The sequence below is a fragment of the Sinocyclocheilus anshuiensis genome, unplaced genomic scaffold (assembly GCF_001515605.1).
Source record: "Sinocyclocheilus anshuiensis isolate Anshui unplaced genomic scaffold, SAMN03320099.WGS_v1.1 scaffold534, whole genome shotgun sequence".
Taxonomy (NCBI): domain Eukaryota; kingdom Metazoa; phylum Chordata; class Actinopteri; order Cypriniformes; family Cyprinidae; genus Sinocyclocheilus; species Sinocyclocheilus anshuiensis.
The window spans coordinates 621,154-648,191 of record NW_015547712.1 but is presented as its reverse complement, the minus strand read 5'-3'; the positions used below and the strand labels follow the sequence as shown (position 1 = coordinate 648,191).

General features: G+C 37.4%; 1 protein-coding gene across 2 annotated transcripts in view; it reads left to right on the top strand.

The window, feature by feature from the left end:
- LOC107704060 (gephyrin-like) overlaps positions 1–27,038 on the top strand; it is a 325,183-nt gene that overhangs the window by 250,230 nt on the left and 47,915 nt on the right. For both annotated transcript variants that reach the window (XM_016506903.1, XM_016506902.1), the window contains exon 4: positions 10,772–10,850. In XM_016506903.1, the coding sequence (XP_016362389.1) occupies positions 10,772–10,850 (79 nt within the window). The remainder of the gene's footprint in view (positions 1–10,771; positions 10,851–27,038) is intronic.

The following is a 27,038-nucleotide window of genomic DNA, read 5'->3' as shown; positions in this document are numbered from 1 at the left end:
TAGAATGATTTCTGAAGGATCATGTGACACTGAAGACTGGAGTAATGATGCTGGAAATTCAGCTTTGATCACAGCAATCAATTACATTTTAAGATGTATTAAATAGAAAACACTTATTTTAAATTGCGATATTATTTCACAATATTACTGTTTTCACTGTATTTTTGATGAAATAGAAAACTTATTTTAAATTGTAATAATATTTTACAATATTACTGTTTTTACTGTATTTTTAATCATATAAATGCAGCCTTGATGAGCAGAAGAGACTTCATTCTAGGACATTAAAAAATCTTACCGGCATTAAAATTTTGTACGTTAATAAGCATCGCCATACTAAACAAGGGCACTAGGGAAGGATCCTATGATTTTAGTTTTTGATCATATATGAAGGTGGATAAGGACTTGGGTCTCCAAATAACTAAAAAGCATTATAAAAGTATCATAAATGTGCACACTATGCCTTTTGGTGCTATTTTTCAAGCCTTATGGAGTCTTTGGGGCTTGATGAGCGCAGTTCCTCAATCACTTTCACGCTTCAGAAATACACCTTTTGTGTTCCACAGAAGAAAGATAGAGAGTCATATGGGTTTGTAAAGACATTATGGTGAGTAAATGATGACAGGATGGTTATTTTCAGGTGAACTGTTTCAGTATGTTAATGATGTAGTTCAGTAACATCTGGATGAGTGTTTGTGTTGATGGTTAAATCACCATATGTTCAGCTAATTTCAGTCCACATATAACATTCTCATGCTTTGTAAATCTACAAAACGGTGGCTTTGAGACTGACCTTTGACCCTGACTAAAACCACGTCGACCCCCCACAAATCATCTGTATCAAACATCTGGGGTCGTCGTATCTATTTTGATGCATGATAATCTACTCATAGCGTCTGCAGTGGCGTCCTCCATTAACGTCTCTCATTGAAATCTGATGAAATCTGAGATTCATAAAGATGCGTGATGGAAAACTGCCCTGAAGAGGGCCGTCGGGTAGATTTTAATTTTCATATGCCTGTGCGGGGGTGGACGCTTACGCCGGCAGTGTGTGTCAGTGTAATGTGGTTTAAATACGCAAGAGGCTGGCAACACTATAACTGCTGCTCATAGTTAGTGATCTGACATTAGTGCTCCACTAATGTTGTTTAATTTTGTTGTGATTTAGTCATTTTTATTGTTTGTTTGTTTTTTTAAATGTCTATTTTAAATTTCAGTTTTTAATTTGATTATTTCACTACAGACTGAAATAAAATAAGTTATTTTTATTTATTAGTTATTTTTTATTTCATTATTTAAACTAAAGATTATTTAATTTATTTAAATGTATATCGTTTGTATTATTTATTTTTTATTTCCATTAATTTTTTAATTTTTATTTCAAGTAATGTGATTTTTTTTATGGTTTTAATTAGTGTAAACTAAAGTGTAACAATGCAACAATAACTGTGCTCCAAACATGAAGGATTCCTCAAATCATGTGTCTTTTTTTTTTTTATCAGGCCCACCATTTTCACTTGACAAACAATAAAACAGTGAAAAAATGTGAACAGGCGCATACATAAAATGCAGGGAAAAAAAGATGTAATAATATAAACTATCAGAAAATAAAATATGAAATACACGAAGGGATAAAAGGTTTCCTTGGGTTTTCCATTTCTGAAATTTGGACATTTTTGGAGATTATTTTTTCCAATTGCTTCATTAGTCATTGTTCTTTCCATATTCACAGAGGAGTTGGTGAATTATCAATAAGACAGGCCTTCATACAGATCTGAGAGCAGAGAAACAAAGATTTCTGTGAGAAATGAGTGAGAATGACAGTCGACTCTTAACATCCCATCAGTCTGATCTCTTCTATTGTCATTGGTTTGATTCCCAGCAAACACACTAGAGTCACTGGCTGTACGGATAAAATTGGGACATCCCTGATTTTACAAGCCATGATAATCAGGATTTATGGATTATGGAATTAAAAAAACAAATACTTACTACTTGTTGTACTTTTATTTTTATTTGGGTAGATGACACACAACATGTCCATAATTTATTTATTTTTACTCAAATTTCAAGATTAATGTTTAAGAGAAAGTACATATTTTAGGTCATGTAACTGGTCACTTTATTCACTTTGTTTTACTAGCTAACCTAAATTGTTCTGTGATGTGGGAAATGCATTGCTTTGCAAACGCATTTTTTAAAATGACAAATGTTCAATGTTGTCTCGTAAAGGTCTGATACAGACCTTATTCCTGATATCTTTTAAATTAGTCTAAAATTATTTTTACATTTTTAAAATTCAAATTCAAAAATAATGTTTCAGGAAATGTGCAAATTGTTGATCACAGATATCTTCTTTTTTTTTCCATCATTTGTAATCAGCCTTTTGGTTCAGCTTGTGATGTGGCAAATCCGTTTTGAAAGAACAAATATTCCATGTTCAATGTTTTTTAATTAAATTAAAATTCAAGATGAATGTGTAAGGTTAAAGTATATATTTTAAATGCTGTAACTGGACACATTCCATTTTTTAAGGATTTTTAATCACCTTTTTGACTTTACTAGTTCTCTTAAATAGTCCTGCGATGTGGCAAATACATGTTAAAAAGTACAAATATTCAATGTAGTCCCATGTGCAGATTTAATTAATATGATTTTTTTTTTCTTAAAGGGGTCATAGGATGCTACATGCACTTTTACAAGTTGTTTGAACTGAAATGTGTGTTGGCAGTGTGCTTACACAACCACCCTATAATGATAAAAATCCACCCAGTGTTTTTTTTTTTTATCTGGTTAAATGTTTTCCCCTTTCTCAAATCGAGCCGATCTCAGATGCCTGTCTGTGTGACGTCAAGAAGTGACGAAGAAGTGAGTATAATGTTTTGTAATGAATCTTTGCAAATCGCCTTTCCTAATAATGTGCTAATTAGCAAGTTTCACGATGAATGCGGCTGAAGTAAACAGTCTCTCTGAGAGCGGCCCGGAAGAGAGGGGCGGGGTCAGCAGAGCTCATTAACATTTAAAGGAAAATGCTACAAAAACAGCTTGATCTGAAAAGAGCTGTTTTTGACAGGGTAAAAAAGGTGTTTTTTACACTACCATTGAGAAATTTTAACCAAACTATGTTACAGACTTTTCATTAAGACCCTAAAGAATCATATCAACTTGTGGAAAATGGGCATCCTATGACCCCTTTAAGCTTTCTTTATTTTATTAAATTAAATTTTAATTAAAATTCTAGAATAATGTGTAGCTGACAAGTATGTATTTTAGGTCCTGTAACTGGTCACAATATTTTAATTATGTTTTTAAATTATTTTATTTTTTAGAATTTTGAATCAGCTTTTTGTATTCACTAGTTCACTTAAATGACTCTGTGATTAGGCGTATGTATGCAGATTTAATTAATTTTTTATTCAGTTGTAATTCAAGATTACTTTGTAGGAGAAAGTATGTAAATTAGGTTCTGGTCACAATGTTTATTATTCTTTTTTTATTAATTTTTCATAATTTTTAATCAACATTTTTTAGTATAATTAATTCATCTTAACTTTTTTATTCCACTGAAATTCTAGAACAACATGTACACACTGGGAAAGTGTGTATTTAATTTTTCCTAATTTTAATCAATTTTTTGTCTTCACTAGTTCACTTAAATTGCCCTGCAATGTGGTGTATATATTTCACATATATTCAAGTATATATACAGTATATATTTATATAAGTACAAATATTCCATTTAGTCTCTCTATTAATACGAGGTCATAACAGCTTCATGCACAATTATCAATAAAAATGTATACTGTCATTCACGTCAGTGACCCATTTGCACTATATTTCATACAATATCTTAAACAAATACATGCAGCCCAGTGCATAGCTTTAAACATAACGTTGTTGATTGGCAAAAGATCTTAACGGTGCTTTTTATACTCAATAAGTGCATGTGATGTCTTCAGTATAGTTTCATCGACATGCTGGTTATTACGGTGTGTTTAATAAGAGTGTTTTTGGGCGCGTGTTTGATAGCTGCTGCGATCCCACTGTGGACCCCGTCGCTGCTGCTCTCACAATGAACAAGGTTGCTAAGATACACTGGGCTTATATTAGATTATCTTATCTGCTGTTACTATATTTTCCCCAGCACCGTGAAACCTTTATTAATTTGGAAATTTACCCAGCTGCGGAATTAAGAAGCTGCTATGTGTACAGCAATGCTCTCTCTCTCTCTCTCAGCTGGACTGCTGGGTGCAGCATACAGAACTCCCTCAGGTTTAATGTCGGCCCCTCCTTTGTACAAAGCCTGGCTTGATAAACAGCAGTAAACCGCTGTAATCTACATCCCAGAGGCCTCTGGCTCCATTTGATACCCCACTAACCAATAAGACACGTGAGCGAATGAAGCAATGATGTCATCTCCTGCTGAAGCCATTGGTGGAGCGCTGCTATGGAAGGCCGGTACACCAAAAGTCATTAACGGAACGCGTGAAATTTTACTGTGTTAATGTGGCAATTTTGAACACATTTCTTTTGTATGTGTAGACACACACATTCTAGCTGTATTAAAGCTTCCGTTTTTGCTGTGTTTTTTTATGTGTAAAGACGCTCAGTTTTACCACGTTTAGACAACAAATTTAAAAACGCGCACATTCTGGACGTGTTTGAATGTGTAATACTTTTTAAAGATAAAACCGTCTGCTAAATGATTAAATGTAAATGTAAATCAGATTTACCTCTAAAATAATTAACACATATTAATCCTTTCTTTAGTTTATTCTTTATCATTTGCTTTACTGTTATCTACTGCGCTACAGTAAATTAATTAATGTTTCAATGTAAATTGAAACATTATGTAAAAAAGACTTTTCTACCTGAGAAAGAATGTTGAAGTAAACAACTAAAAAGGACATGACAAATCATGACTTAAGACTAACATCACACATGCATCATACCGATGCATTATCCCTCATGAACAAATATAACGTCTGATGTTTGCATACATGCCATTACAACATCCTTCATGAATAAACATGTCGCCCGATGTTTGTATACGTATATACCAGCATACCATTGCATCACATATGCAAATATAGTCTCAAATACAGCAATTTCATTGGCTGCTGTGCGTGTTGTCACATTAACGCAGAAAAACATTGCATTTAGACATCCATTCTTTTGGCTGCATCTGCCTTCCATACATTGAGGCTGTAACCCCCGTGTTTGTTATGTTTATTGTGGGCCAGTTCTTTGTGTTTATTCAGAACGAGGTGAGAAAAACCTTGGAAAATGCTCCCAGAGGAATGAATATTTCCTCATAATTAATGCACAAGAGGCCACGTTAATGTATTTTATCGGTAAACACACAGTATTGTTAGGATTACCTCTTTATGTTATGGCACTGTGCATACAGCTCTTGCAATGTAAGTGGAAATTAATCTGCTAGAGTTCTAAAATATTATTCAAATCACTGTTTTAAAGATAATTTAACAAATGTAATACAGATAATTTAATACTTGAATGTTTTTGTGCTGCTGGAAAGAAACATACTGCTTACTGCATGTACTGTAACCTGCTTGATTGCCTGTATTGTTGCATAATGTAACCATTATCCATCCAGGTATAGTCTGTTAAATTCAACTATACATGAAGATATTGAGATATTCTAAACATTATTATGAACATATGCATTGTGAAAAGCGCTAAATAATTCTGATTTTAAAGTTGATTACTATTGAAATTATGAAAAAAGTTAATATGAAATAGCAGCATGCAACGATTAATATTTCAGCCAGTAGTATGCTACGTTGTTGTCACATGACTTCATTATTATATAATCAGTTACCATACAGTGATTTTGCATTTTTAATCCAATGTCAGTTTTAAGTTTTGGCAACAAATTATCAGATCATAGTTGTTATTCATCACTGGTCAAGTTGAGAGTTACTGGACATTTTGCCAAATGTAATAAGCAATAGGAGTGGTGTTTGATGTATGCCAGTGTTATTTTAATATCATTAATAGACTGTTATAGGTTTTGTTGATACTTTGAATTAGATTTTATTGTGAGATTTTCTGAAATTGTTAGTAATTTTGTTTTTTGTCATTTGTTTTTGTTATTTTTATTAGTTTTTTATGTTTATATATATATATATATATATATATATATATATATAATTTATTTATTAGTTTTCGTTTTTTATTATTTTAGCTTTTATAGGACTTCACTTGTTTTCAGTTAACGTATTTTTTTTCAGGTAAGTAATTTTTTCTTGATTATCTATGGTTTTAGTTTTAAAGTCTTTGTAATTTTGTTGTGTGTTTTTGTAATTTTTTTTATTATTTTAAAAATATTTTAGTTTTTTTATATGTCTGTATAGTTTTTATTTCTATTTATTCGTTTTGGTTTATTTAGTTTAAGTTATTTTAGTACCTCAACTTAGTTAACATTTATTTAGTTTCAGGTAACTTTTTTTATGTTTTAAAGTTGTAGTAATTTTGTAATTTTATTATTTTGGGAATTTTTTAACATTTCTTTGTAGTCTATAGCCCTTTTTACTTATTAGTTGGTTTATTTGGTTTGAGTTATAAAATGAGAATATCGAAATAAATCGGCTCATTTCCTGTTGCTTTCGTCCTGTGTGCTGATCATGTTTCCCTCACCTGAGCGTGTCACCCCAGTGCTGTAACTCTTGAAGGAAATATGAGACGTAATGAGGCGTGACCTCGTGAAAAATTAGCATAATGCAATTAACAGCAGTCTGACATAAAACATTTGCTTGTTTCTGGTGGGACTGACATTCATTCAAGATTCAAGGTGTTTGCCTGTGTGAAACTTGCTGTCGTGATGCTTGATGATGATGGTTTTAGTGTGGTTCTAGTCTTGGATTGACATTACTTAGGGCCACACACTGAAAAAATAAATAAATAAATAACAATGGTGTAGAAACAATTTTCCCTCAAAAATTGCTAGTAAATGTAACTGTTCATTACAAAGAAACTGCAGGTCACACGTTGAATTAAACATGAAATTTTGAAGTAGAAAGACTAGAAAACCATTTTCCATTTGTTTTATTTCCGACTTCGAAATGTTTAATTTTTTATTTACTTCTGGGGTTTTTTTTCACAGTGTATGAAATCGTGAATTTTTATGCAATTTTTATGCATTTTACTCTGAATTATTTTCCCAAATTCTGTTTTCCAAATTCAATTTCCCAAATTCTGACATGGAAGAAAAATTGTGTGGTATTCCTTAAAAAAAGGGAAAGTTATTATTATTATTATTATTATTATTATTATTATTATTATTATTATTATTATTATCAGTACTCTCTACTGTACAATAGTAATACATTTCTGTCAGCTTTTGTTTTGACAGGTCGTAGTGAAGACCTTTGTGTTTCTGTGTCCATATCACATATTGAATAATTATACAATTCATCAACAATTTGCCAAATTCTGTGACATTATACTGTAAATTCAATTTTTATGACCGTAATTTGTGATTCCATCTGGGTTTTCCATATTACAGCAAACATAGGGGCCTAATTAATGAACACTGTTTTCCAAAACAAATCCAAATCTCTTCTGCTAGTATGTGCTACTGCTTGAGACAATCAATAGTTTTTGTAACAGCATGCTGGCATAGATAATACTCATTTATGCATTATATAGTTTCTGCATTGTTTGAATCAGTGCATGTGGTCCGTCAAGTGTGCTTACTATGAAGTAGCGCTCTCTGTCCTCATTCAGACTGATAACTGATAACTCTCAGAGCAGATGAGGGTCAGGTCAAAGGTCAGGTGCTCCATCTTGTCCCTGTTGCAGTACAGATGGAGAAGCAGCAGGACTGCGTTTACTGCAGCGTTCGTATTGGGCCTCTGCTGGACCTGTTCCCTGTCCTGGAGCCATACTGCACAGCCTTAACTGAAGCCCAAAACAGCGTGCTGTGATTACTAATTTGACATTTAGCTGATGCTTTTTATCCAGACAGACTTACACCCTGTCCCAACAAATCCAGGCATGATTTGTCTGTTCACACTGAAAGCAGAAAAGCTGTGCTGTGGTTAGAGATGCTCACATCTGGTTTGGAGTGTATTCTAAAAGTTTAAAATACAGTAAAAATTTTTAAATATTATTACAATTTCAAATAACTGTTTTCTAAGTGAATATATTTTAAAATTGAGTTTCTCACAATTTCAAGTTTACCGCTCACAATTTTTTTTCCCCACTATGGAATAAAAAAATTTAGAAAAAAAAGGTAATTGCAACTTTTTATCTCACAATTCTGAATTCTGAGGAAAAAAGTCTGAATTGTTAGATTTTTTAAAAATCACAGTTACATAAATGAATGCATCTTTGCTGAGTAAAAGTAATAACATCTTTAAAAAAAACTTTAATAAAAGTGCTTTTGGGTTTCATTAGCAAACATGAACAGACTGCAACATATTTCTGGATGCCTTGCAAACCGGTTTTCTTGCATTGAAATATTTCCTGTTAAAACATATTGATATATGTATTATTTTACATATTGCTGGGCCTGTGCAGTTCATGGCAATATTAATAAATAGATAGGCTATGCTTTGTAACACTTTAAGCCTTTATGTATAATGCATTATAAAGGTGTTCATAATGTACTTTGCAATGTGCAATGTATTTTCATAAATAATTGTAACTAAAGTTAAAATGCATTATAATATATGTTGATTACCTGATATATCTAAAATATTTTTGTCATGTTTTAATGCATTATAATTTTTAAAGAAAAATGTTTACAAAAATGAATAAATGAGTATTATAATGTCTTATAAGTATAGTCACAATTATTCATGAGATCATACAATGCATTACAAGGTGCATTACAAAGCAAAATAATGCATTAAAATACTTTTACAATGCATTATATTTAAAGGCTAGGTTAAAAAATGCTTTGTTAGTTTTAAACCATTGTGTTGTTGTTATTGGGAGTCCAAATGGCCTCAAAGCTACACTGTAAAAAATGATTGTGATTTTAACAGTAAAAGACATACAGTAAAATGCTACAGTAAAAACATGCTAACTGGTTAACAGTAAGTTTCCATTTTTTATGGTGAAGTTCTGGCAACTACAGCTGCCAGTATTTTACCGTAAATGTCACAGATTTTTTTTTACAGTGTACAAGAAATGCACTAAATATCAATTTCTGCTTCATGGAGTCTTTAAAAATCTCAACTATGGTGCAGGATAAAAAGCATGTCTGTGCAAAGCATGTCCTGGATCTTATTGAGCTCCATCCGCTGGGATGGCCGACAAAGCAGGAAACATGTTCTCTCGTGTTCTTTCTCTCTTCTTCAGTATCTCGTGTCTTTCTCTGTCTTGCACTGGCTGCATTAACATTCCTTTGAAGCCTGATTCCAGTGCAGATCATCATCTTCCTCAGCATCTTTATCTGTCTCTCCTGATCTGCTGTTTGAACTCTCTCTTTAGCTCAGAGTCGTAATGAAGGCTGCCTGTGTAATCCAATGCATTCTTTTAACCCAACATGAAACCAAAATGTACTTTCTTAATGCATATTTCTGTTCTTATTGTGAAGGATTCGGTGCATATCATGCCTGTAATGTTGCCCGTATGTTTCCTGAAGGGGGTTAACAGAATGAAACTGACCTCAGCACAGATCATGTGTGTTTGAGCTGAACACAAAAGCCAGCTTTTCCCTCTTTTTTTTTCCTTTATGTGTTTTTTTTTTCTTTCTCTTGATCTTTTCTTTCATCATGTGTTGGTGCTTTACCTCTCTAGGGACCGGCCTGGTTTGAAGAGCTCTTTGACTCTCTCACTCTTTTCCTTTTGCTTGTGTCACAATGATGACTCACGGACGATTACTAAACTCTCATTGGATGCAGCAGTTGTGTGTGTGAGTGCATGTATGTGTGTTTTGTCATTTTTATTTTATTTTAATAAAAAAATAATAACTCTGTGTCTGCTTTCTTTCTTTCTTTCTTTCTTCAATTATTTAGTTAGTATGTTCTTTACTTACAAAATTAACCCATATTCACAATTCACCTGCTTATAAAATGTTTTTAATATGATTTTATTTGTTTCCTAAAATAGTTTACTAAACATAGTTTGTTAATTTGAGTTATTCTAATTATGTTTAGCTTGAAAATATTTTGTTGGGTTGGAATTTTTGTTTGTGTGATTTATCTATAGAGTAACTTTTAGAATTGAATACAAATTAAAATTCATTTCTGTTGTAACAAAAAGCTTTTACATTTGAAAAGTTATTCTGATAACAAACCGTTTTTCTTTCATTTCAGTCTCTTAAATACATGTTGGTATCCTTTGACTGAAATATGGTGGGTTGTGTTGAAAAATCTGTCCATTCCAAAGATTTAATAATGTTTTTGAAATATGTCTCTTTATGCTCACCAAGGCTGCATTTGTTTGATCAAAACACAGTAAAATATTGTGAAATATTATTACAATTTAAAATGCCAGTTTTCTATGTGAATATATATTAAAATGTAATTTATTCCTGTGATCAAAGCTGAATTTTCAGCATCATTACTCCAGTCTTCAGTGTCACATGATCTTTCAGAAATCATTCTGATATGCTGATTTGCTGCTCTAGAAACTTTATTATTATTATCAATTTTGAAAACAGTTGTGCTTCTTATTTTTGTGGAAATGTCACTTTTAGTCGATCTGAACACTGAATGTTTATCTGTAATTCTACCTCATTTCTAATCATCTGGTGTCTGTTTAAAGCATGTATCTGCTCTCTCTGTTTGTGTTGCAGTAAGCGACAGCTGCTTTCACAATCACACTGAGGACCGCAGCGGGATCAACCTCAAAGATCTCGTGCACGACCCTTCCTTGTGAGTGACCGTCACAAAATGCACACACATTTTACTCTTAATAGATGTCCCTTGGTGCGTTTCGAGGTATTTAATGATGTGTTGCACTGTATCATGCTGCATGACTTCAGTGGCCTGTTAGCTTCAGCGCTCATGTAATGAGACATTCATGTCATGCTAATCACTGAACGCTTGTCAGGAGTTCAGGATGTTTAACAGCGGCCTGCAGTTTTACATACAAAACATGTGGTCGCATTGAACCCTTGATGGATATTAATGTCAGAAGGACTCATTGTCACGGTCACACTGCGCGGTAATGAAGTGTCTTTGCTCATGTCGTTGTACGTGAATTAAATGGGTGTGAAGCATATCAAACAGTTTAACCACGTCTCCACACTAATGCATACAGAAAATCACTTGATTTTATTATACTTTACATTTGCAAATTTACTAGCAGTTTCTGACTGAAATTTGTTTTAAAATAAATCCTTTGTTCAGTGTACAGCATTAAACTCTATAAACATGTGAATGATGCAGAATATGGACTCAATTTAATCCATCACAGTTTGACTGGATTGTAAAAAAAACAGTCTATGATATTATTCGTGAATATTTATTTTTGTATTATTCCTGGTTGCATCAGCAGAAAACACTTTAAACAGTGAGTTATTGTTTTTTGGGAAAAGATGGTGCACATGTTTTTTTCTTTAGCGTAATCTATGCTGATCATACTAAACAGGACCAGCAACATTTATTAAAAGGATATTTTATACAAATATAAGGATTCATGTTGTTTTAAACCCATGTGACTTTGTTCTACAGAAAAAACTCCCATCCTTATAAAAGCTCTTTGAATTGTAAGTATTTGAGTCATTTTTCACCCTAAAATCTAAATTAAAAACAAAAAAGCAACAACAACAAAAAAAGATTTTTTTAAAAACCATCTTTAAGATCAGTAATTACAATTAAGAAAACTTATTTTTATTAAATTTTATATATATATATATATATATACAGTATATATATATATATATAATGTCAAATTGCTCAAACATGGTTTGGTGCAATCATTGTTAATGATGCATCCATTTTTTTTTCTGTAAAATAATGTACATTACTGAAATGCTGATCATGCATCCGTGGAGGGGTGTCCAGGGTGCCACCCCAATAATTAATATGCTATTATTTCATGTTCTTTGTTTAATCGTACTGAAAGAAGCATTTATTTTAGCCTTGAACGCAAGGATGCGACGCATCTGGTGTTCCGCATAGCACTTCATCGCGTCTATTTCAAGCCTCTCGCGCCACACATTCATTTTCTTATGGAGTGAAAACATTGCAGAGCAGAGAGGCCACAGACAGTGAGCTGACAGACACGACAGAGCAGGTCACTTCTGATAATAGGAAACAAAGTCTCAGCATTCAAATTATGTTAGAATTTCAAACGATAAATACCGTTTTGGAGCTCTTTATTGGCGTGACGGTTCACATGTGCTCCCGCATTGCCTCAGTTCAAGCGAAGCAGGAGTGCATTATATAATTAGCATGAAATAAACATCGAATGCACATCCGATCCATTTTAAAAGATACACTACAACTTATTGTATAGTGTCTCATGTAATCACGCAATGAGTGTTTCAATCGCGTTAAGACAGCAGCTATAAAACATTGTCACATAACTGCAGAAATTCCATTCAGTGTCCAAGTAGCGAGAAAAATGTACACTAGAGAGTAGAAGTTTGCAAAAATTACGTTTTTTATATACAGTATATACTCATATAATTGCTCTTTTTATTATAATTAATAATGTAAAGATATAACATTATTATAAAAAAAATGGTATAATACTTGTTTACAAATCAGTTGTTACTTTTAACCTCAACAATAGGGTTCCCTGTATAATTTATTTTAGAAAAATAAAAAAAAATTTAAAAAAAACTTCCTTAATTGCAAGCTTGTTAATTTTTCCTGAATAATTCTCACTCCAGGCTGAACTCAAAAGTTGTCAGCCCTGTTTGAAGTAAGTTGAAGTTTTAGGTTTCCTGAACAGCATTTACAAAATTCACTGTAGCCTGCAAGGTAATCTTTTGCTCCAACCACTGGTTAAATAAAAGAAATAAGTTAAGGCTGATGATAACACGGGGCAACTTTTTGAGCAATCAGGTGAGACACAGAGCCCACGACCGATCTAAATTATCCAGATAAAAATGTGTTACCTATTCTTAATGGGAAAGTGCCCAAGCAAAATTGCTCCAAAAGTTGCCTCGTGTATCATTGTCCTAACATTTGAAGTTACGGTATGTTTAACTTATGTGGGGTAATGTGAAGTATGCAATCATAGAATTTATTCATGCTTTTTTATGCCAGGTTGGGGTAATACACTGATATGGACCCCCTGAATTAGCCTTGGCCACCCCATCTATAAAACTCTAGCTCCACCACTGTGCACAATAGGACCAGAGACGTTTATTGAAGGAATATCTTCATGACTATGACTTTATTCTATTGACAGAAATCTCATCCTTATAGGTGCAAAAGTTATTTGAGTTTGATGCATTTGGGTGAATCTTATTTTTCACCCCAAATCAATAAACACCAATTAAAAATGAATAAATAAAGAAAGAAAATAAAATGAAAAATTAATTTTTTAAGAGCAAACATTACAATTAAGCAAACTTTTTAATATAAAATTTTCAAAATAATTTTTTTTGCTTATTTATGAAATGTTAAATTGCTCAAACATGGTAGCATTATAACTGGTTAATATGCACAATAGAACCAGACACATTGATTAAAGAAATATACCCAAAAATGAGGATTCATGTCGATTTAAACCTGTGTGACTTCTATGTAAAAAAAAGTAGTTCATATGATTTCAGCACCATATTTAATGTCTTCTGAAGTCATACTGTCTGATGCTTTTGTGCGAGGAACAGGGAAATTTAAGTCCTCGCTGTTTGGAATAGTGCACAAGCCATAAGGATTACCTATATAATTACCTATATAATAGGTATCTCTTCTCACGGGGATGGGTGTGTGTGTGTGTGTGTGTGTGTGTGTGTGTGTGTGTGTTCACTGCCGTGTGTGTGTACTTTGGATGGGTTAAATGCAGAGCACTAATTCCACCATACTCACCATACTTGGCCACATGTCACGTCACTTTCACTTTCAATACTTCCCTATCTGCGGTCACTACGAGTTATGTCGTGACTCGACATTATCTGAGCCACTCCCCGTGCATACGGGTATAAATAGGTGACAAATAGGCGAATTCTCTCCTGAAGAAGAGGCTGTTCTGGGTGGCGTTACGGCACAATCAGCGGCGTCCCTGTTAATTTAGAGATTCCCCTGGGTGCTTCATCTAAAAGAGAAGTTTCTGATCGTGGACGGCTCGTGTCTTTTTAAAGACGCCGTTCCGTCCATGTCCTCTTGGTTGCGGTCGTTTCCTATCCTCTGTTGACAGCCACGATCGTTGTCTTCAGTGTCTGGGCATCCAGCTCGCTGAAGCTGCATTCGTGAATGGTTTATTCGTTCACTGTGAGCGTATAACCATGGCAGCGCTGCGATCGCGCCTATCTCTTCTCACGGGGATGGGAGGGGCTCGCTCTGTCACTACCCGTGCTGGCTTCTCTGCCACGAGCAGGGAACCATCGGCCAGTGCTCTGAGCGATCTGAGGGCTACAGTGAGAGCCTCTCCGCCGGACCAGTGCCCGTGAACCTCTCACTCCTCCCGCAGCAGCTGTTCTGTGCGGCTCCCCGGGGATTCTGCTGTGCCGTCTGACGGCGTGCCCAGCGTTTCATTCGGCACACCGATAGATTCGGCCGGAAGCCGCTCGTCTGCCTCCTCCATCCTCACTACCCTTGTTGGCGGGGCGGCTAGGGGGTACGTTGACATTCCCCAGGTGGAGAGTGCGTTTGCGATGCACCTGTGCCTGCAAAACGCCACCACTTGGAGGAATCTTCCTCGTCTCCCATCCAAAGCCTGTAAGCTGACGGCGGCTCTCACAGCCAAAGCTTGCAGTCCTGTGGGCCAAGCCGCCTCTGCCCTGCATGCCATGGCTATCCTGCAAGTACACCAAGCCAAGGCACTAAAACGAATGCAGGAGGGTAGTACTGACCCAAGGTTGATGCAAGATCTGCATTCAGCGAATGACTTTGCCCCCCGGGCAACGAAAGTCACAGTGCGGTCCCTCGGGAAGGCGATGTCCACGTTAGTGGACAATGGCGCAGCCTTGTGGAGATGAGTGACGTCGACAGTGCGCTTTCTGGACGCTCCCATCTCCCAGGCTGGGTTATTCACTCACTCTCGCCCACGACGCCCCCTATCACCAGCGGCCAAAACATTGCGGTTCGGGGATGCAATGCCTTCCCATGCATCTCCGGCCGGTCCCACTGGGGACACGAGGAGTCCTGCCGTGACGGGCCAGAACGCAGTGCTTTCTGGGCCATCTGTCACGACTTCCCACCGCTGCACCACTGTGGGTATGTTGATTGTCCCTTTGGTGCCACTTACATGGAGTTTGGGAGCGTGGCTCGCGCTGCCCAACCCGTCCCGCTGGCTCATTCGGACAGTCTGACTTGGCTAAGTGGTTCAGTTCACCAGGCGACCCCCCCAGGTTAAGCGGCGTCCTCGAGACTTTGGTGGCAGTTCGAGACGCCCCTGTCCTGTGCGAGGAGATTGCTGTCCTATTGGCGAAGGATGCAATCGAGCCTGTCCCTCCAGTCGAGATGGTGTTGGGGTTTACAGCCCTTACTTCATCGTGCTCAACAAAGACGGTGGCCTTCGGCTAGTCCTGGATCTGCGTGTCTTGAATCGGGCCCTTCACAAGCTTCCGTTTAAGATGTTCACGCAGAAGTACATCATCAGATGCATTCAGCCCCAGGACTGGTTTGCAGCGGTCAACCTGAAAGACGTTGACTTTCATGTCTCGATTCTTCCTCGACACAGGCCGTTCCTACGGTTTGCGTTCAAGGGTCGGGCATCACTGTCTGGGTCCTCCCCTTCAGGCTATCCCGGTCCGCCCCATGTCTTTGCGAAAGTCGCGGAGGGCGCCCTTGCCCTGTTACGGGAAGTGGGCATCAGGATCCACAACTATCTCGAGCATGGCACGCTCATGAGAATAGTTGTGTGATCACTGGGACCTGGTGCTCCGGCACCTCAGCCAGTAGGGGCTTCGGGTCAATCTCGAATCTCTTTTCTCAGTATGGCGTTAGACTCGGTGAGTATGGCTGCACGTCTCACCAACGAGCATGCCCAGTCCGTGCTGAACTGCCTGAGTTCCTTCAGAGGCAGGATAGTGTACCACTGAAACACTTTCAGAGGCTCCTGGGGCATATGGCATCCGCAGCTGCAGTCACGCCACTCGGTTTGCTGCATATGAGACCACTTCAGCACTGGTTACACTCCCGAGTCCCGAGATGGGCGTGGCGCCGCAGTACAGTTCGCGTGACCATCACACCGACATGTTGCCGCTCATTCAGCCCCTGGATGGACCTTGTCTTTGACCTTGGAATAGAGTGCGCTTAGAACAAGTGTCTCGGTATGTCGTTGTCACGACAGATACCTCCAGTGCGGGCTGGTGCGCTACATGCAACGGGCAGGCAGCCTCGGGTTCTGGACAGGGCCTCGACTGCATTGGCACATCAACTGCCTCGAGTTGCTGACAGTGCTACTAGCCTTGCGTCGGTTCCGGCCACTGCTGCTTGGCAAGCACGTGTTGGTCCGTACGGACAACACTTCGACCATTTCGTACATCAACTGGCAGGGTTGTCTAAGATCACGTCGCATGTCACAACTCACCCACCATCTCCTCCTCTGGAGTCAGACATGGCGCAAGTCGCTGCGTGCCATCCACATCCCGGGGGAGCTCTATCGTGCAGCCGATGTGCTCTCACGACAGCTCACGTTCCCCAGAGAATGGCGCCTCCATCCCGAGATGATCCAGCTGATCTGGAGTCGATTCGGGGAGCTCAGGTAGACCTGTTTGCCTCCCACGAGTCCTCCCACTGCAAGCTGTATTACTCCCTGACCGAGGCCGCCCTCGGCACGGACGCACTGGCCTCTGGCTTTACGCAAGTATGCGTTTCCCCCAGTGAGCCATCTCGCACAGACACTGTGCAAGGTCAGGGAGGATGAGGAACAGGTCCTGCTAGTTGCACTGTATTGGCCCACCCGGACCTGGTTTTTGGAACTCTTGCTCCTCGTGACTGCCCCTTCCTGGCGCAATCCTCTGAGGAAGGACCTTTTTTCTCAGAGGCTCGGCACCTTTGGCACCTAAGTGATCGCCCACCGGCGGTGGAAGACACTATCACTCAGGCCAGAGCCCTCTCTACGAGGCAAGATTTTGCCTTGAAGTGGAGTCTGTTCGTGATCTGGTGTTCTTCTCGCAAAGAAGACCCCCGACGATGCACAATTGGAGTAGAGCTTTCTTTCCTGCAAGGAAGGTTGGAGTGAAGGCTGTCAGCCTCCACCTTGAAAGTGTATGTGGCTGCTATCGCAGCACATCACGATGCAGTGGACGGCCGGTCCCTGGTCTCATCGTCAGGTTCCTGAGGGATGCCAGAAGGTTAAATCCTCCTAGGCCACCCCTGGTGCCCTCCTGGGATCTCTCTACCATCCTGGCTGGCCTTCAGAGGGATCCCTTTGAGCCTCTAGACTCAGTTGAGCTTAATTCTTGTCTGCTAAGACAGCGCTCCTGACCGCGCTCACTTCTATCAAGAGGGTCGGGGACCTCCAAGCATTTTCGGTGAGCGAAGAGTGCCTTGTGTTCAGGCCGGCCTACTCTCACATTGTCCTGAGACCTAGTGTTGCTTCAGGACCCTGACGAGTGCCAGAAGGTTAAATCCTCCTAGGCCACCCCTGGTGCCCTCCTGGGATCTCTCTACCATCCTGGCTGGCCTTCAGAGGGATCCCTTTGAGCCTCTAGACTCAGTTGAGCTTAATTCTTGTCTGCTAAGACAGCGCTCCTGACCGCGCTCACTTCTATCAAGAGGGTCGGGGACCTCCAAGCATTTTCGGTGAGCGAAGAGTGCCTTGTGTTCAGGCCGGCCTACTCTCACATTGTCCTGAGCATTTCTAAAAAGAGACTAAAATACAATTTTCATTGACTAAAACTAGACTAAATGTCATCAGTTTTCGTCGACTAAAACTAGACGAAAATAGTCATGGATAATTCTGACTAAAATAAGACTAAAATGCTCAGACTTTTAGTTGACTAAAACTTGACTAGACTAAAAAGAGTATGAACGTGACTAAAACTAATAAAACTAAAATGACAGCTTCACACAAAGACTAGACTAAACCTAAAATTAAAACAGGCCGCCAAAAACAACACTACTGAGACCCCAGTCTGGATACGTGTCCAAGGTTCCCACCACACCTTTTCGCGATCAGGTGGTGAACCTGCAAGCACTGCCCTCGGAGGAGGCAGATCCAGCCTTGGCGTTGCTGTGTCCCGTAAGAGCGCTGCGCATATACGTGGACCACACCCGGAGCTTCAGAAACTCTGAGCAGCTCTGTGTCTGCTACAGAGGTCAGCAGAAAGGGAAGGCTGCCTCCAAGCAGAGGTTGGCCCATGGGATAGTGGGTGGTATCGCCTTGGCGAACCAATCTCGAGGCGAGCCGTGCCCCCTGGGGGTGAGGGCTCACTCCACACGGAGTGTTGCCTCCTTCTTTGTGTCGGCGCACGGCACCTCTCTGGTGGACATCTGTAGAGCTGCGGGCTGGGCTACACCGAACACCTTCGCGAGAGTTTACAGTCTCCTCGTTGAGCCAGTTTCTTCCCGTGTGTTGGGTAACAGGTAAGTGGTGGGAAGAGCTGGCTGGTGTTGCGAGCGTCTGTTTCCTCCTCAGTACAGTTCCCCGAACGGCGAACCCTGGTGGAGTATCCTCCAGCACCTCCGGTAGTCAGACTGGGCGGAGCAGTCTGATGCCAGGCACAGTATTGGTGTTAGCTTGCCCGGGTCTCTTGTCAGCAGTGAACCCATGTCTTCCCTTTGACAGACCATTCTGTCAGGCTCTGCTCTGTCGTTCCATCCCTACTCTCAGGTAGGACCTGCCTCAGAGTCCATTCCATATGTAGTACTGCCCCAGGCTTGGGTCAGCCCATATCAGTGTCTCCACATGAGACCTCCCTACAGGTAGGATGTGGCCTCTGTAGCGCCCTTCTCCGAACGGCTCGCTTCCCCATCGTTACTGCCAAGCTGTAACAACAAATAGGAAAGATTTGAAGAAATCTTTCATTGAAGGTTGAAATCCCTTCTCATGGCTCATGGCTGGCTGCTGTGTGACTGAGTGGAGGCGGGGCTAATTTGCGTATTTATAGATCCACGTATAGTAAATGAGGCAAGGGTGTAGAGTTGCATTCAAGCTATTTTAAAGCATGAGAAAATTATTTTCACAAGAAAAAATATTTTTATTATCAAAGATGAGTTTTGAAGGATAAACTTTTTGACTACAGGGGGACTTTAAGACATTTCTGTGGTGAAAGGAACAGCGGCTTGGATATCTCCAGCAGCGATATACTCACCTTTGGTCCCTGCGGGTACCAAGGTCAGCGAATTTGTGCTGGGGCAGTGGGAAGGTTACGACCTTTGCGTAGCATTTGTCTGACACGCGGCTGCTTGTCAACATTTGTAATGCCATAGGGTTGTGATGGGGTTCAAGTTGTTGTGCTTTCCATGGACCCCATAATGTCGAGTCACGACATAACTCCTAGTGACTGACAGATAGGAAACATCTCGGTTACGTACGTTATGTCCCCATGCCACAACCTCGAACCATCGCTGGTTGCCAGGGACAAGTTCTCGGCTCCTCAGCATAAAACCTGATGAGTGGATGCACCTGTCGCCTATTTATACCCGTGCACGGGGAGTGGCTCAGCATACAAAATCCACTAGCCAAATTTCATTGCCGTTTTCTCTTAATCAGAGAGGATTCGGGCTCCCAAGTAAGACCCCATAATGTCGAGTCACGACATAAAGTCTCCGTTCCCTCCATCAGGGAACGAGAGTTACGTACGTAACCGAGATGTTTTTATGGTGATTTTTGCTCATTTTAATAGCTATTTTTGTAGCTACCTTAAAACATCATTCTGACTGTGTAAAAAAGAAAGTCATATGGATTTGGAATGACATGATGGAAAATAAGTGATGACAGGAAATTCATTTTTTGGGTGAACTGTCACTTTAAGACCGCCGGCCTGCTGAAAACACCGTAATGAATGCAGGAGGAAGTGTTTGGATGAGCTGCCAGGTGGTTTTGGGGAAAGCGAGATGACAGACACAGATGAAGGAGATGTGTGTTAAGTGTGAACGCTGCGGGACAGACAGCTATCAGACGGGGACGGGCTTGTACTCACGCAACTACAGTTGTAACATCCGCTGTCAGTCGTGCTAATTGGTGCCGCTAAAAATAGGCAGTGAATAAATCAATCAGTGATACGCGGCTCGTCTTGCGCTGACCCTTGTTAGAAAGCCAGACAGAGAGAGTACAGCTGACCTTGGGCATGCTGGGAAAATTAAATCCCATCCTATTTGGGTGAATCTCATTTTTTACCCCAAAGTCTGAAGGGAAGAAAAAATGAGAGATTTGCATAATGAAAATGTTTAAGACCATTAGGATATTTGGCGTTCATTACAATTAAGCTCTTTTTTAAATTAACTTCAAAAAATAGTAATATTTTTGTTTATTAAAGAAATGTTGAATTGTTAAAACATGGTTTGCACTTCAGCACATTTTTCAATGAAATTCTCAAAATTGTATTTTTTAATTTATTAACCATGTGTTAAATTGCTCAAACATAGTTTGCATTTATTGTATAATTAAGCACATTTTTATTAAAAGTTTTGTTTATTAATGAAGAGTGTAATTTCTTAAGCATGGTTTGCCCTTATATAATTAAGATTTATTAAATTAAATTCTCAACATGGAAATATTTTAGTTTATTCATGAAATAACACATTTTTTTCAAACATGGTTTACAATTGTTGTAAAAAATTAAGCGTTTTATTCAATTCTCAAAATAGAAATATTTTTGTTTGTAATAAAATAAAATAAAACATTTAAATATTTATTGCACTTATATAATTAAGATTTTTAAAATTAAATTCTCATCATAGAAATATTTTTGTTTGTAATAAAATAAAATAAAACATTTAAATATTTATTGCACTTATATAATTAAGATTTTTAAAATTAAATTCTCATCATAGAAATATTTTTGTTTGTAATAAAATAAAATAAAACATTTAAATATTTATTGCACTTATATAATTAAGATTTTTAAAATTAAATTCTCATCATAGAAATATTTTTGTTTGTAATAAAATAAAATAAAACATTTAAATATTTATTGCACTTATATAATTAAGATTTTTAAAATTAAATTCTCATCATAGAAATATTTTTGTTTATTAATAAAAAAAAAATTTTTCAAACTTGGTTTGCACTTATTGTAAAATTAAGCAATTTTTTTATTCAGTTCTCAAAACAGTCGTATATAATTAAGATTTTTAAAATTAAATTCTCATCATAGAAATATTTTTGTTTATTAATAAAAAAAATTTTTTCAAACTTGGTTTGCACTTATTGTAAAATTAAGCAATTTTTTTATTCAGTTCTCAAAACAGTCGGTTTTTTGTTTGTTTTTTAATGAAATGATAAATTGCACAAACATGGTTTATATTTATTGTATAATTAAGCATTTTATTACATTTTCAAATTAGTAATATTTTTGTTTATTAATGAAATGCTAAATTGCTTAGATATAGTTTGCACTTATAATTATGCACATTTTTATTAAGCTCTCAAGCTTAGTGATATTTAGTTTATTAATGAAATGTTGCTCAATTTTTGCTCAAACATGGTTTGCACTTATTGTGTAATTAGGCACATTTCTTTAAATAACTAGTAATATTTTAGTTGAATGAAATATTGAATAGTGTAATGAAATGTTGAATTGCTCAAACATGGTTTGCACTAATCATATAACAGCCCATCCATACTTCAGATGTTTTGTGAGTGTTTTCAGGTAGCATCCCAGCGAGGGTCTCTGCGTCCTCCAGCAGTGTTTTAAAATGTGCCCGAAGCCGTCATTCAGCACAAAGGCACTCTATTATTAATTAAATCACAGCAGCAGATGGCCTTGGTTTGGGAGCCCATCCAGAATTGAAGTTGGCCCGTAAAGCTGGGTCACAGATGTGTGCAGCGGGATGCGTTCTCCTCCTCTGGCGCTCGCTCTCTGTCTTTCTTTATTCATACCCCGAGGAATGCGGCGAGGCCAGGAATGATGGTTTTAAGTGTGGCAGGGTCCATATGACAGCAGGGTTCAATTAAACACTTATAACTCTTCCATTAGGCAGAGAAAGACTCGGCCGGAGATTCTGGCACCGCGAAGAGAAAAATGCAACTCTTAAACCGTGCCAGAAATATCACTGGAATCCAAGGGAGGATGTCAGTCCTGAATGTTTTACAGCTTTTGTTTTTTTTTTTCATTATAGGCAGCTCTGTTTTCTAGACATTTCTATAAATGGACTTATTAATATATAAATGTTGCTGGAAAGCATGCCTATGTTCACAATAGCAGGATTCCCGGGCAATTTAAACTTTTTTTTTTTTTCAATCTGAAAATTATCAAAAAGTTATGGAAATTTATATTATTTTATTTTATTTTATTTTATTTTTTACACTCAAACTTTATCAAAAAGTTATGGAAATTTATATTATTTTATTTTATTTTATTTTTTACACTCAAACCTTAGTCATTCTGTAAGTAAAGTCGTATTGGAGAATAAAGCCGTATTCTGTATAAATGATGTATTGGGGAAAAAAAACATTATGGAATAGTCATAGTACTATTTCTAAGTGCTATTTAGTATATAGTATGTAGATGACCTACATTTGCCAAATACAGTATACAACAAATAATTTTTTTTTAAATCCATAATACTCTTACTATTTCTACTGTTGAAAAGTTTGATGTTAGTAGGAAAGTCTCTTCTGCTCACTAAGGCTACATTTACTTGATTAAAAGTACAGTAAAAACAGTAATATTATGAAATATTATTGTGATTTAAAAGAACTGTTTTATATTTTAATATTTTTAAAGCATAATTTATTCCTGATACAAAGCTGAATTTTCAGCATCATTACTTCAGTCTTCAGTGTCACATGATCCTTCAGAAATCAATCTAATATACTGATTTGCTGCTCAAGAAATATTTCTGATTATTATCAGTGTTGAAAACAGTTGTGCTGCTTCATATTTTTGTGGAAACCGTGATAAAAATGATTTTTTCAGGAATCTTTGATGAATAAGAAGTTCAAAAGAACTGATTTATTTAAAATAGAAATATTTTGTAATTATAAATGTCTTTACTGTCACTTTTAATCAGATTAATGCATCTTTGCTGAATAAAAGTATTGATTTATTTCAAAAACCATCTTACTGACCCCAAACATTTGATCGGTAGTGTATATATTGCATGAATCGTATATAATAGTAATCAATTCTAATTTTTGGCATCTCTATCTTGACTCATCTTTTGTTGATACTGCCAAAAGTTAGGACAGTTTTTTCATAATTTGGACTAAAGATACAAAACAACGTGAGAAAATATACACTCTTAAAAATAAAGGTTACAAAAGGGGGTTTTCACAGTGATGCCATTGAAGAATCAGCTTTGAACCATTTTTCTTTGTGTGAAGAACATTTTAATAATCTAAATAATAATCTCTCATCTTTTGTGGAATGAAAAGTTTCCATGGTAAAGGTTTTTTGTGGAACCATTGAACGTTTTGAAAGAAGTAGCAAAATTAACAAAATGGAATTCAGAGAAAACGTTCCATGAACGATGTATAAAGAGAACGCTATCAAAAACCAAACTTGAACATTCTGTTAATGTTACTGCAAGAACATTTGTTTATAATATTGAGAGAACCTTGTCAGAACGTTCCCTGTTAGCTGGGTTTATGCTTCGTCTTCTTTCACCACAGATCAAATATGGCATGTCAAGATGTGTTTTTGTTCTTTTTGGAGCTTGAAAAGCAAAAATAAGCGAGTGAACAGATGATGACTAAATATTATTTTAGGTTAAATTGTACTGAACATTTAGAGAGAGAGAAGCTGAAATGAAAGCACAGGTATTTCACAGCACTGGCTCCTGTTAAACACATTAAGCAGAATTATCCTCAAGCATGTTCTGTTGTTAATTCAACTCTATGAGTTTTCCACACATTCAGGACAGAGACACTCACTCTGGGCCCAAACCATGTGTCTACCTGTGTCAGAGTCACAAAACGAACTGTCTAGCATCACGAATGCTCTGAGAGAGAGAGAGAGACAGTTCTAAATAATAATCTCTCATCTTTTGTGGAATGAAAAGTTTCCATGGTAAAGGTTTTTTGTGGAACCATTGATGCCAATAAAAAAACTTAATTTTTAAGAGTGTAGCATACTGTTTATTTTTTTATATACTGCTTTTTTACATACTATTTTTGTAATAATACTTGATATTTACTGTCACTTTTAATCAGATTAATGCATCTTTGCTGAATAAAAGTATTGATTTATTTCAAAAACCATCTTACTGACCCCAAACATTTGATCGGTAGTGTATATATTGCATGAATCGTATATAATAGTAATCAATTCTAATTTTTGGCATCTCTATCTTGACTCATCTTTTGTTGATACTGCCAAAAGTTAGGACAGTTTTTTCATAATTTGGACTAAAGATACAAAACAACGTGAGAAAATATACACTCTTAAAAATAAAGGTTACAAAAGGGGGTTTTCACAGTGATGCCATTGAAGAATCAGCTTTGAACCATTTTTCTTTGTGTGAAGAACATTTTAATAATCTAAATAATAATCTCTCATCTTTTGTGGAATGAAAAGTTTCCATGGTAAAGGTTTTTTGTGGAACCATTGATGCCAATAAAAAAACTTTATTTTTAAGAGTGTAGCATACTGTTTATTTTTTTATATACTGCTTTTTTACATGCTATTTTTGTAATAATACTTGATAGTTTGCTGTGTATAGTGTGCAGTAGTCGTGCTCTTTCTCTTGCTCTGTAGTTTAGTTTCCACCTCACTTTCTGTTTGCTCGTCTCTATAGCCTCTAGAACCTCTGGAAATGATTTTGCTCACATAATATTTCATTTTTAGACCAGCACACCCCAGGACTAATGATTTTCTCACTCTGACACTTAATAATCTCCAGTTGGAGACTCACAAAGCAATTTAACTCGTAAGCATTTTTTCCACAGGGCCAAAATGTAATATCATTTGAATTGCATCTAGACCTTGGATTCTTTTGCGGAATGATTATGAGTTCACACTCCTAAATCACTCACTGATGTCTGTATACTAAAGTTGGTGTAGGATTTACTTCAAAACAGTTTTCACTGTTTGCTAATTTACAAAGAAACACATTGAATTACACATGGAATATGATTTCTTGTAAAACAGACTCCAATAATCTTTAATTTTTTACAGTGTATTCACATAAAACTGGCTTGTATGACAGAAAAGGAGAACAAAAATGTTCTAAAGTTATGAAAGCATTATTTCGCTGAATGTTCAAAACATACAGTTTTTTAAATCTTAAATATATACAGTGGGTACGGAAAGTATTCAGACCCCCTTAAATTTTTCACTCTTTGTTATATTGCAGCCATTTGCTAAAATCATTTAAGTTAATTTTTTTTCCTCATTAATGTACACACAGCACCCCATATTGACAGAAAAACACAGAATTGTTGACATTTTTGCAGATTTATTAAAAAAGAAAAACTGAAATATCACATGGTCCTAAGTATTCAGACCCTTTTCTGTGACACTCATATATTTAACTCAGGTGCTGTCCATTTCTTCTGATCATCCTTGAGATGGTTCTACACCTTCATTTGAGTCCAGCTGTGTTTGATTATACTGATTGGACTTGATTAGGAAAGCCACACACCTGTCTATATAAGACCTTACAGCTCACAGTGCATGTCAGAGCAAATGAGAATCATGAGGTCAAAGGAACTGCCTGAAGAGCTCAGAGACAAAATTCTGGCAAGGCACAGATCTGGCCAAGGTTACAAAAAAAATTCTGCTGCACTTAAGGTTCCTAAGAGCACAGTGGCCTCCATAATCCTTAAATGGAAGACGTTTGGGACGACCAGAACCCTTCCTAGAGCTGGCCGTCCGGCCAAACTGAGCTATCGGGGGAGAAGAGCCTTGGTGAGAGAGGTAAAGAAGAACCCAAAGATCACTGTGGCTGAGCTCCAGAGATGCAGTCAGGAGATGGGAGAAAGTTGTAGAAAGACAACCATCACTGCAGCCCTCCACCAATCGGGGCTTTATGGCAGAGTGGCCCGAAGGAAGCCTCTCCTCAGTGCAAGACACAGGAAAGCCCGCATGGAGTTTGCTAAAAAAACACCTGAAGGACTCCAAGACGGTGAGAAATAAGATTCTCTGGTCTAATGAGACCAAGATAGAACTTTTTGGCCATAATTCTAAGCGGTATGTGTGGAGAAAAACAGGCACTGCTCATCACCTGTCCAATACAATCCCAACAGTGAAGCATGGTGGTGGCAGCAACAGGGATATCCTGGACGAAAACCTCCTCCAGAGTGCTCAGGACCTCAGACCTGGCCGAAGGTTTACCTTCCAACAAGACAATGACCCTAAGCACACAGCTAAAACAACGAAGGAGTGGCTTCACAACAACCCTGTGACTGTTCTTGAATGGCCCAGACAGAGCCCTGACTTAAACCCAATTGAACATCTCTGGAGAGACCTAAAAATGGCTGTCCACCAACATTTACCATCCAACCTGACAGAACTGGAGAGGATCTGCAAGGAGAAATGGCAGAGGATCCCCAAATCCAGGAGTGAAAAACTTGTTGCATCTTTCCCAAAAAGACTCATGGCTGTATTAGATCAAAAGGGTGCTTCTACTAAATACTGAGCAAAGGGTCGGAATACTTAGGACCATGTGATATTTCAGTTTATCTTTTTTAATAAATCTGCAAAAATGTCAACAATTCTGTGTTTTGCTGTCAATATGGGGTGCTGTGTGTACATTAAAGAGGAAAAAAAATTAACTTAAATGATTTTAGCAAATGGCTGCAATATAACAGAGTGAAAAATTGAAGGGGGTCTGAATACTCTCCGTACCCACTGTATATATATACACACACACACACACACACACACA